General features: G+C 38.8%; 2 protein-coding genes across 2 annotated transcripts; one reads left to right on the top strand and one right to left on the bottom strand.

Moving 5' to 3' along the window:
• The first annotated feature begins 1795 nt into the window (after positions 1-1795).
• zen2 (zerknullt-related) lies at positions 1796-2793 on the top strand. Its single transcript, XM_064700363.1, has 2 exons — positions 1796-1861; positions 1936-2793. The coding sequence occupies exons 1-2, from the start codon at positions 1796-1798 to the stop codon at positions 2791-2793; spliced, it is 924 nt and encodes a 307-aa protein (XP_064556433.1).
• Positions 2794-4962: 2169 nt separating this feature from the next.
• LOC135440942 (tetratricopeptide repeat protein 12) lies at positions 4963-5788 on the bottom strand. Its single transcript, XM_064700362.1, has 4 exons — positions 5685-5788; positions 5420-5632; positions 5241-5363; positions 4963-5182 (listed from the first exon to the last, which is right to left on the bottom strand). The coding sequence occupies exons 1-4, from the start codon at positions 5786-5788 to the stop codon at positions 4963-4965; spliced, it is 660 nt and encodes a 219-aa protein (XP_064556432.1).
• Between the last annotated feature and the right edge of the window lie 6228 nt (positions 5789-12016).

The raw sequence follows: 12016 nt of genomic DNA, 5'->3' as shown, positions 1-12016 counted from the left end.
CGCCTGCGCTGTCAGTTCAGCTGGGGCGCTGTTTTTACTGCGCTCAGCTATAAACGTGTTGCTTGTGACGGAATTTATTTGCTTTTTGTTATTTACACATTCCGTCGCCGCAACGCCGCAGCGAAAGCCCCAGCGACGAGTTTCCATTTCTTTTTCTCTTTTTTTTTTGTTGGCTCCGTCGCTGCTGTGGCGTTGCGTATTTTTGACATTTCGCTTTGCGCGCTGCGCGTCTTTCTTTTTGTTTTGAGCGCCTCTTCTTGTCTAACCATCATGTTGTCAATCTTGGTGGCATTGTTTTTCTGCTGCCACAGTTTTTCACATTCTGTTTTTATTGGCAATCGCTGCGTCGCTGTTTGTTTCATTTATGCTGCACAGTCGATGTCAAAAGTTTATGAACCAACATACAATAGTGTCTATATTGCCTTTGTTAACGATGTGTGTATATGAAAATTACGGAAAATAAATAAATCCCGAGCAGTTTACACAATGGATGCTCGTATCTGCAACGATAAAATGATAACTTTTAAGGCTCATTTGCGCATTTAAAGTAACCAGTAACATGATAAGTTTGTCTTTCTAACCTATCGTAGGTCCTAACATTTTTAACAGCCAAACTATTTGGAGAGTTTGTTTTTAATTGAAAATAGGTTCTGTTTTAGTTTAATAAATTGATACATAAATAATCAATATAGATACAAATTTCTGATGAAGCCAATTTCAAATCACTTTAGTTTTCACGACTTTACTACTATCTTTACCTTACTATCATCTTGGAAACTCTAAATGTCCAAAGGCATCTCATTATTAGAGGTAATTTTGACATAATATTATAATATGTTACTGATAATTATCATTTATCTTGTTCACAAGTTACTTAGTTTAATCTTAAAGAAAAGAGACGGAAGGTGTTGCGTTCGCTTAAATAAGCAATATGTATGTATGTATGCATAAGTATACTTACACACATACTTACATATATGTTTGCAGCCCAGATTTGGCGTCAGTTTGCATAATCCTGTGTGATTCCCTTTCTTTTAGCCTTTTGCCATAAAACTCCTCTCATAGGAAACACATGCGACGGGCAACAGCTCGAATTTTATTGGCGGAGATCAGGACTCCGGGCTCAGGCCAGCCTTAGGTTAACTAAGCAGGTAGCTCAAGGTGACGTATTCATGGCACTTTTGGAAAACCCGCGGAAAACCCGATTTGTTTCTCTTTCATATCTCGGTAATGGGTGAAGATTTACCTGATGGAACAGTTTTAGCTAAAAACACAGGTATAAAAAAAAAACTTTTTAGGTTTCGTTTAGCTTTAACAATTTATAGGCTATTTTTGGAAAAATTTAAAATAGAAATTGAACATTTTCGAGCAATAATATAGGTTAACTCTAACGTCTGTCACTGAAATATATTTTTATTTGGCCGACTGTTGAGTGTCTATAATGTCTGCCAAAGTCAATTAAATTGTGCATTATAATTAGACACACGCGCCAAAGACGACAGTCGTTTCGCAATCAAGACTCACGCCACCTTTCAAAAGTGTCGAGGACTCTCCGGAGCCAAAAACTGGACACGCCAATAGACGCGACACGTAGCAGCAGCAGCAGCAGCCGCAGCAACTGCAGCAGCCGGCTGGTAGCTGACCTGGCGCCGTGTACAGGTAACAGGCGGGTAGAGTTTTCCGATTCGCGTCTATATTTACCTGATGGGTATAAAAGTAAACCGGCGGCATGGAATTGCATCCAGTTAAAAAACAAATGTGTCACAGAACAGAAGCTCAAATAACTCTCAGCAAAATGTACAACAATTGCCATACAAGTGAATCGTATATGATGACCGCTGCGGACAACAACGACTATATGGTAGGTTTGACATATTTGCTTATCAACTGAACAGCTTCTACAATATACTTATTTGTGATATTTTCTATTTCCAGATGAACTCTGCTACGGCTCGTTTTCAGACTCAATCTTGTGAGTCCCTCTGCCCTCCAGTCGCCAACAAGTGCAAGCGTTCACGCACCGCATTCACGAGTCATCAGCTGCTGGAACTGGAGCGAGAGTTCAATGAGAATAAATATCTGGGCAGACCGCGTCGCATAGGGATCGCTCAACGTCTGCAGCTAACCGAGAGACAAGTGAAGATTTGGTTCCAGAATCGACGCATGAAAAGCAAGAAACAGGCCAACAGGCAGCTGAGCCACAAAGGATTGTTAAGTTGTGCTCCAACTCAAGCCGTGGATCATTCGGAGCCACAACTCAGCGAGCATGAGCTGATAGTTGAACGTCTATTACAGTACGTTAGCGAGGGACAACAACCTGAGCCATTTGAGCTGTGTGATCAGCAATATAACTATGGAATATTGGAGCAGGATCAGTTCGATTTAAATGCCGATAAGAACCCTGAACCATATAATGATCGTTCCGAGATTACGTGTGTGGACATGTGGCAAAACAGTTGGTTCAGCACTGAGCTATTGGATGGAAGTACAGAGACAAAAGACGTGCCGGAATTTCCACACATCGATCAGTTAATTGCTGAGCCATCGATAGATCAGCAGCTTGGCTGGAATTCGAGCAGCTCAATGGCCACATCTGCATCCTCTTCCACCGCCTCATATGACTCCTTTGAACCGTTCGATATTGATCTGCAGGAGTTCCAAACTATCGATCAGTTCAATAGTGCTCCGATTGCCGAACAACAATTTAGTTGGGATTCCAGAGGCACCTCCACAGCTTCTTATGATTCCTTTGATGTAGATTTCGACTTTTTACAGCATTTATTAAACACATAAGAGATCATCATTTAACTTAATTTAACAAACCTATTTTTATAATTATTAAATAAATGTATATAACTAAATTAAGACAAACCGAACAGTTTCAAAGATATTTTGAATTATTTTGCTTTCATTACTTTTACATTATTAAGCAAGTTCTTTGAGCCATGCTTTAATTTAATTTTTTAATATTTAAAATTAAGAAAATAAGCTTATTTTTATAAAGAATATTAAGCATTTGTGATATTTTATTTTATAATCATTAAATTATTAAAGAATAATTTTATTAGCTGAAAGTTAAGTTAATAATATTTTATATTTTATTTTTATATTTTATTTTTTATAAATTACATAGTTAATATTTTGCTTAAATAAAAAACCAAATTGTGCTGAAATTGAAGCCAAATGTTTTTCATATTCAGCGGTTTTTATACAGCTCCGCCTTTTGCCGGCTGTTAACTTAGATAAATTGGTGTCATCACATCATAAAGTAATTTCCACATATTGAAATTTTGCTCGTCCAACAAAGGAAACGGATACTTGCACACACACACACACACACACACACACACTCGAATATGTGTGTGTATCCAGTTTGAATATTGCTTCCTCTTTGAAGCAGCTTGTTTTGTGGACAATATTTCATCAGCAGCTGCTGTGCCAGATATTAGTTTTATTATTTCAATAACATTAATGCATCGCATTTCGTTATCGGTAAACTTTGACTATTCTACCATATTGATTAGAAAAGTTCGCAGGAAATTGGCAAAGTGAGTAGATAGATAGTAGATAAAGCAAAGTTACTTAAATACTTATATGTTTAATTCCAAGAACAGCATATCTACTCTATGAGAGTTGAAATTCTCCCGTTCCGGATTAGTTGTATTACAATATTATTAATAACGAATTATAACATCTAAAAAGATTTCCTTCGCTGATGTTGGTTTAGATATTATTTTTGGGCATTTGTTTAGTATTCCCAATTATTTTCTGCTAATGACATTTGAAAAAAATTAATATGCTTCTATAGAAACCTATATTTAATACAAAGATATATGATATTTGAGCATGATTCGATACAAATTGATGTCAAAAGAAAAAATTCATTTTTAAATGTTTGATAAATTAACTTTTTTATGAACTACTAATAGTGTTGATTATGAACTGTATTGTTTAGTATTTAATCAAAAGGATTAATGACAAGAAAAATCAATTAGGAACAAAAAATTTTCCGACTCATTTGCAGTAAGAGATACGCACACATGTTTCTGCTTATATAGATATAAATGTATCTATTGACTATTTATCATGTGCGATTTTAGCTAGCCTCAAAATGCTTACGAGTATTTTCCTTCCGCTCTGGCATGTATACCCTCTCCCTCACACACACACAAACACACAAACACACGCACACACTCGAGCGGAACTTCAAGCTAAAGATGCAACTACCGCAACAACCGTGACAAGTACAACATTTGTGTCGCCTGCCTTTGCCTCGCTTCAATCTGTCGCCCTCTGGTGCAACCTTTGACACGCATAAATGGAACAGGAACAGGCGAACCCCCCCGCACATCCGCCGCCCTGCCCCGTCAGTGTGTGCCATACATGGGTACAACGGTTGAAAGGGGAGGGGGGGGGGCCTGTGCACTCGATTCTGGCCGGGAACGGGACCCAGTCCGGGACAAACAAAGATCGCAATTTGACTCTACACCACGGAGCTGTCAACTCGCACAGAGTGGAGGAAGATTGATTACCGCCATCGAATTGTTTGCCTTGACGGGGTGGCTGCAGGGCTGGGGATGGACTATGCTGTGGACGGGGCTGCGAGTTTCGATTGAATGGCATTAGAATCGAAAGAGTTATTCGCCGGTTCACGCTTCCGCAGCTCTGCTGGCTGACACTGACAACGCTGACACCAACATGAAAATTCCTGCTGTCATATGTAAACAACACTTCAGTTTTGCGTTTTTCTCTTCGCCGTATTCGGTTTCTATTTGCGACTCAAACTTAAAATAAACTCCTAATGAGCTTTACAACTATTATAACATTAAATAGCGGCAGTGCTTACAAAGTTATGTATTTTATAGGTCGCCTTCAAATGTAGGCCATAACGATGCAAAAGCTATCGCTTTTTTATCGCCATTGTATCTTCCTATTGCTTATCGCAAAAAAGCGAACGTTCTTTTAGTCCGGTTTACTTTGAATTTGTTCAATAAAAGCGTCTATAAATTCCAATTGCTTGGAATGATATTTACGCGCATATTTAAGGCAGATCTCAAAGCTGGCCTCGTCGTTTAAGCTTTTATAGGCCATGGCGCGATACAGCCAGGCTCTCATGTTCTTCTCGTCCAACTTGTTCAACACAAAGTCACAATCGATGATGGCACGCTTAAAACGCCCCAATCTATAAGAAATTTCTTTACATACTGCCATACAGATATTAAGGATATACAAATACTTACTTGATAAAGCACAGAGATCGATTTATGTACAATATGGGGCTGTCTTTGATATTTTCCAGAGCTTGACTGTACATACGCACAGCATTCTCGTAGTCTCCCTTGCGATACTCAGAGTTACCAAGCCTCGAAAAGGGAATACGGATAAGAGTTTCTGTATTCTATAATCATAGTTTACATACTTTCTAAATTTTTGAGCCACGCGCTCGCGTTCTAGGCGTGCATTGGACCGCTCAGCCTGGTCCACTTCCACCTGCCTCATGAATGTAAAGCGATCCTTGGAGCTATTTGGGTTATTCCCTTTTCCATCAATTTGATTTTTCCTCGCGGTGACCATAAAATTGTCGTCTGTGACACTTTCTGCCGTCTCTTCGGGCTCCGTTTCAGCCTCCTCTCTACAATTATGATGTGTATTTATTTAGCTTTTAAAGGAGCTGCTATATTTACTCATTTGGTTTTTTAATGCCTCGCAGCAAATTCATAACTTCGTCAACCTTTGAATCGAGCTGCAAGAAACTTTCATCCATTTGCGGATGTTGCAGTGAATACATATTGAGATTTATTGAGTATTTATTTGCTATAAATATCTATATATTTTTGTTAAACGTTGATTTTGCTGGCGATTTCCGTAAACATTTATGTTTGCATTCGACCAGTTTGTTTACACAACATTCACAACTCCACCAAAGGTATCGCATGGCAACCAGGGCACGAGGACTCCATAGATACTCAATAAATGCTTGGCAACATGAAAAAGTGTATTTACACTGAAAACTATATAAATGTGTGTGCGTGTGTGTATGGCCATAAAGATTAAGCTTGTTTAAATCTAAATACCAGGCTAGGAGTAAGGGATATTCCGGCACTGTAATTGCGCTGATAATACCTAACTCAACTTTCAGCAATTCCTTGTGGAACTTGAGGAGAACTGTAAGTGCATGTGAGGTCCTTAATCCAAGACAAGTTCTTAAAGCTTACTCGATTTACTATGGTTATAATATTGCATTTGATTGGACAAACTGCTTGAGCTTGATATTTTTCGCTATATTAGCAGACATTACGATTATATGCGAAAGGTTTTTAGCCAATGGTGCATATCGTTTAAATGGATTGTACATTACTTTTCATTTAATCTCATATAATTTGTAAGATAAAGAAATGCATGCATGCTAAGCTCAGAGGATCAATTATAGACTATAAAACATAATGGCATCTAATAATAGAGCCGCAATCTGAGCACTAAGCCAAAGACCCGACTAAAGTTGCAGCCATGCATTTTCATGGCACCGAAACTGGAACTGGCTCCGGCTCCAGCTAAGGTTGTGCATGTCGCTCGACATTACCTGCTCCTCTGTGTATGTGTGTGTGTGTGTGTGTGTGTGTGAGTGTGTGCACCCAACTCAGTCACACACTTTGCGAGCTGGCGCTGGCGGCGGATATGTGTCTCGTGTGCACATTGCATTTAGGAGCACAACGGCGATGGCGATGGCTATGTAGATGGAGTTGGAGCTGGAGTTGGAGATGCCAGGCCGGACATGGACATGCTTAAGCGCCAGCGAAGCTCGTTGCAACTTTGGCTGTGGCTGTGGCTGTGGCCGTTTGCTCGTTCCGTTCACGCAAGTGGCAACATGCAGGAATAAATAATTGCAGCTCAAAGCGAGCCGGTGAACTGGTTGTGGCACCATTGTGGCACAACCCTCCTTTCGCCCCTACCCTTACCCTTTCACGCTGCCAGCGACACCAAATTGCTCACATGACACATCGCATTTTTATAGAAATTGCGCTTAGGCAAAGCGCTCCAGAGCTGTTTTTGTTGTTGTTTTTTTTGCCTTCTGCTGCTGTTGTTGTCGTCCATATGACGAGCGTTCCGGCGTCATCAGCATAGATTGCCATTCGGCGTAATTGTTACAAATGGATTTCATGTAATTTAATTGTGGGTTTTACATCATGAAAAATATACCGGCCATTGGCTCATAAATACACAAACTGAGCCGGCACGTACCTATTTATATACAGATACGTATCCTTATTGGGAGGTCAACAGCAATGTGCATGCGTATGTTGCATGCCACAAGAGGTAGCTGCTGAATGTGCCATGGCTCGAATGATTAATTGGATTAAACGCCTTTTTATGGAGTCAACTGCAATTCCTTCTTTAAGAGTTGAACTGATGACATGTAAATATTATTAATAGTATTTTGGAATAGCGTCTTAAAATGTTGAAAATATTAAAGACTACAAGAAATTACCCGGCGTTTGTACTCAGTGTATTGACAACAATCAAATGATGCAACAGAAACAATTTAATTATTATTATCAACACCTATTAATTTTCAGTTTCTTTGTTTTTTGTCTTTTGAGAAAATATTGAAAATTAAAAACTTAATATGAATATTGAAAGTTGCTGTTGAATTTGAGCCGGCGACTTGCCGTTTGTTGGTCCGACTCAGGCACCTAAACACACAGGCTCATGTCCTCAACTTTGCATAGCTCACGCGCAAGTTGTTGATGTTTTTAATACAAACTTTGACCACCGTTTTCCCCACTTACGGATCAAGTTTTCCAAGACCCAGTCTTAGGAATGTGCGTTGAGCACCAGTCAGTAGTCAGGACAAACTCTTGTAGATATACAAGAGGGATAATACATACTTAGAAAGACAACTATTTCTAAAAATTCTAGTATTTTAAATAATAACATTGTCAAATACTCGAAATCTGCAAAACATAATTACAAAATCGTTTAATTTTACATTAAACATGATAATCTTGGCAATGTAATGCAAAACTACAATCAGTTGATATTTTGTATAGAAACGTGTGCGCATATTGAGGAAATAATCAAATATTCAAACTTTGTCTCACATTGTTTTAACCCCAATTGCACAAAATTCAGAACTTTTGGAGCTGGAGTAGAGTGAAGTGAAGATGCCAGCAGCAACAGATGCTAGCAACAACCTCACGACTTTGGCCCATGATTCAAGCCACGAAAAGCACAACAACAAGATTGCCAGGCTGGCAGCGACAAGCCTGTGCGTAAGGACTAAAGGTAGGTCGCCCCCTCGACCCGCCTGCAATTGGCATTCAAATGTTAAAGTGATTTTTTCACACACTCATTTTGCGCAAAAACCTGCTGCGGAATACAAAACAACAGAACTTGACCCCAGCTCCGACTTAACCTGTGCCTGGCTCTGCTTGGCAGAGACACATGGAACACAATGCGCGCACTATTTTTTAAGGCAAACAGCCCCAAGGAACACACGGCAGACCAAACCTAACCATGCCATACATATTCGTATCCGTATTCGCATACATTGGCCATGTGCAATTTTTTGTGAGCTGAAAAAACTTTTTTGTGCCTTGGTCGAGGGGGCTGGGGGGTTGAACGGGGCATACATTTGGCCTGTTTATACGACAGGTGTTGCCATATTGGCAGCGTTGAGGGACTAACACGTCTGTGAAATGTCATAACGTTTAAACGTGCTAAACATACTGAAATCCCCAAAAAGCGTTACAAACATGCAAACATCGAGCACTGAACCGGCGCTTAGTTCAAATTTTAACTATAGTACATGTCGGATTTAATAGAAAGAATTGTTTGTTAATAAATATCAGGAATTAAAGCACTCGCATGTTACTAAATAAAACAGTCGCTTAGGCAGCTTGAATAAGAAGGATCCGGGATCTTGAAAATCAAAATATTCCCCTACAAAAAATGCCCTATAGAACTACATCATCTAATTTGTCGAAATTTATAAGATTTAGCTCATATAGAAGGGAAATTTTTATAATATTAAATGCTGTATATGGCTAAGATATCTTGAAGAACATTCCTATGGCAGCTATATGATATAGTAAATAGATGTTGACAAGATTTTGCTTATAAAAAAATATATATATATATAGGTAGCATAGTCAAACTTATAAATTCAGAGTTTTATCCAGATACTTTGATAAACATACAAATAGTTCTTACAAGAAGTTAATTTTCTTCCGATCTTTTCTATAGCAGCTATAAGATATCTGATCCGGCCGGTTCCGATATAGGACAATACCATTAAGACTGAGAGCCTACTTTCGAATCAACGTATCAAGATTATATGTATGTATATACTTCGCGGAGTCGGAGATGTCTATTTTTGTGCATTACACATTTCAAGACAAAATTATGATATCCTCTACAAAGGTATAAAGCATACAACATATTGTTTTGATCAAGGCACTTGACGAGGGATAATAACTTAAGATGATTTTCTTATTCATTCTAGTATATTGAAAGTTTTACTTGTTACAAAAATATTATCTCTTTTAATATTTTTTATCATTTGGTAAACTATTTTTGTTTTATGCACATTTTCAGGGATTCGCGATTCGAAGGATCGCACAATCTCAATTTTAGATTATTCGAGCTTAATTTTAGTTCAACTTATGATGTTGTACACAGAAACCAGGAATTTCCATAAGGCTGGCAAACTTTCCACTCTTTCGTTTTCAGCTTCAATTCATTTTTGAAGAAAGGCTGCCCAAGAGCCCGTTTCATTAGCACACAAAAGACATTTGCAACTTCTTGGGCTATTTGGAGAGGCGCTTAAGAAATAATTGGCAAGAGCCATGAAAGCCGCAAATTCAAAATTCAGAGCTGAAAACGCCCACTGCGATTAGCCATAAAAATTATAGATTCAATCTAATTAGAAAATGTCGCGGTTGCCGTTTCGGGCCTTGCATTACCTTCAGCGCGTAATGCAGAGCCCAAGTGAATATTTAATTTAATTAACAAGAAACCATTTGGTCTGTCTCTGTTTGCAGTAGTTCGAGCAGAAAGGGATGGCACGGGCCGGGGCTGTTGAGGTTTGGAATTTATTGTTATGACCAGGCCAAGAAGGAAGCTCCATTGCCATCTCAAGCCTGTCATCAGCGGAGCGCAGAGGCGCGCTCGCAGTCCAATAAAATGGCAATATTTCGCGTGCAGCCAAAGCGGAGCAAATGGAGCTCGGCTGGAAATGATTGAGTTGCGCGGGCTGGGCCGGCATAAGGCATAACAACAATTGAAACAATCTGTTGGACATGTTTATTACAATGGCATTTCGCGTAATTGCAGCTGGCTCATCGCTCGCTTTTTATGCGGCTTTGATTAGCTGTGCTTATAGCCAGACGATTAGCCACGCCCACCATCGCCTACCAACCAAAATCACATCTATATTCATTATGGCAATGTGTGTGTGCGTTGTTTGTGGTAAGGCGAAGGACATGTGATGTCAAGGACTTGCCATTGCCTACGGCTACCGCAAACGCGTCTGACACATGCTCGGAAATGTCAACAATGCGCATGAAAATTCCAAGGTCCCACCCCTTTGTCGCCAGAGCTGAGCTGCTTGGCACTATTTCCGCACCGACAATTTCCTCCCAGGGGAAGCAATTTGCCACACCAGGGTACACGGGCTAACCCAAACCCCTGGGTAAACCCCAAAAGTCACTTCAAGCCGGAGTAACTAAGCGTGTTTTGCGGCATGTGTGTGTTTGTTGTTCTCGAACACATTCCTTGGAGCAGCAATCGAGTCGAGTCGTATTTCCACGCTGCTCTGGCAAAGATGTCGTCCAGCTGTCCGGCCCAAAACAAGTGTCCCAACAGCCCGACACGAGTACTAGTAATGCGTGCGGTTAAATATCCATAAATCAAATCGTAGCACTTCTCTTCCACTCGCACTCGTAGTCTCTGCGGCATTTCCAAGATGACCACTGGACCTGAGCCGGAGCCGGAGCCAGTGCCCGGCCGGAGCCTGAGCCTGAACCTGGGCCTGTGACCAGGCTGTGTCCGAGGCAAATGCGGTTGACACTTTTCGCTTGTATTAATAGATGGTCACACAAGCAAACATTTGACTTTGCCATGGAATTCCTCGACTTGACCCTCAAGCCACAAGAGGACATTAAATGCAAAAGTGAAAACTCTGCCGAGTGTGTTGCAAGTGGGGCAAGTGCGGCAAGTGCTTCTACTATTTAAGTATGCCACAAAAATGAACTCTTTGCTCATTTAAACGCTTTGACATTAGGAATGATGGATTTGGTCACGTTTAGAATGTTCCATTTAAGACCATAACAGTCCTGGATAGGAAAGGGTTAACAAAGAGGGATTCATATGGGGCGAGGGTAATACTTTAAGTGATAAATGTTACCTATGTATCCATATATTTTATTAATTATTTTCATGTGATTAAAGCTTAAAACATATATGAACAATTTGTGATACTATTAACTAAATCATTCATTTTCATTTTGTATGCAATCTTAAAGGTAATTTAATGTATTTTTATATAATAGAAATATTTGGAAAATTTATAAAATTTTAAAAATATGTTTGTTCAATCCTTGCAAAAACCGTTAGAAACGTTCTGAGTTTTACAAACGGATACATTAATAAAGCTTTACAAATAAGATGCTAGTTTGCGTTGTTATTATATATTTATATTATTATAATATTATTACAGCTTATAATATTAACAATTTTAATAAATGTCGCTCTTTTGATTTAATAAGAATAGTCTTAGTTGCAATACTTGCTATTTTTAACTTAATATTATAATAATTATTAATATTATTTTTATTAATATTATTGTTAGTTATATCATTATTATTATTATCAATATTATTATTATATATCCTTGTTATTATTATTATCGTTATTACTATATTATTATTAATACCCTTAATATTATTATTTTAAATATAAAGTTACTAGTATTAATGCTTGGCTTATTTTAAAGTTCAAGTTACTAAGTAGTAAAAGC

This window comes from Drosophila montana, unplaced genomic scaffold, assembly GCF_035044405.1.
Source record: "Drosophila montana isolate Dmon_TW-CO22-7 unplaced genomic scaffold, ASM3504440v1 contig_1761_1, whole genome shotgun sequence".
Taxonomy (NCBI): Eukaryota; Metazoa; Arthropoda; class Insecta; order Diptera; family Drosophilidae; genus Drosophila; species Drosophila montana.
The sequence above is the reverse complement of the archived record's forward strand: the minus strand, read 5'-3'. Positions and strand labels throughout refer to the sequence as shown.

Bases quoted from the DNA above. Each gene is read 5' to 3' on its own strand.
- LOC135440942 (XM_064700362.1), bottom strand. From the start codon at position 5,788: ATGTATTCACTGCAACATCCGCAAATGGATGAAAGTTTCTTGCAGCTC. The intron at 5,364-5,419 runs GTATGTAAACTA...TCCCTTTTCGAG, and splicing joins GTGGCTCAAAAATTTAGAAA to GCTTGGTAACTCTGAGTATC. The intron at 5,183-5,240 runs GTAAGTATTTGT...AATTTCTTATAG, and splicing joins CGATCTCTGTGCTTTATCAA to ATTGGGGCGTTTTAAGCGTG.
- zen2 (XM_064700363.1), top strand. From the start codon at position 1,796: ATGTACAACAATTGCCATACAAGTGAATCGTATATGATGACCGCTGCG. The intron at 1,862-1,935 runs GTAGGTTTGACA...TTCTATTTCCAG, and splicing joins CGGACAACAACGACTATATG to ATGAACTCTGCTACGGCTCG.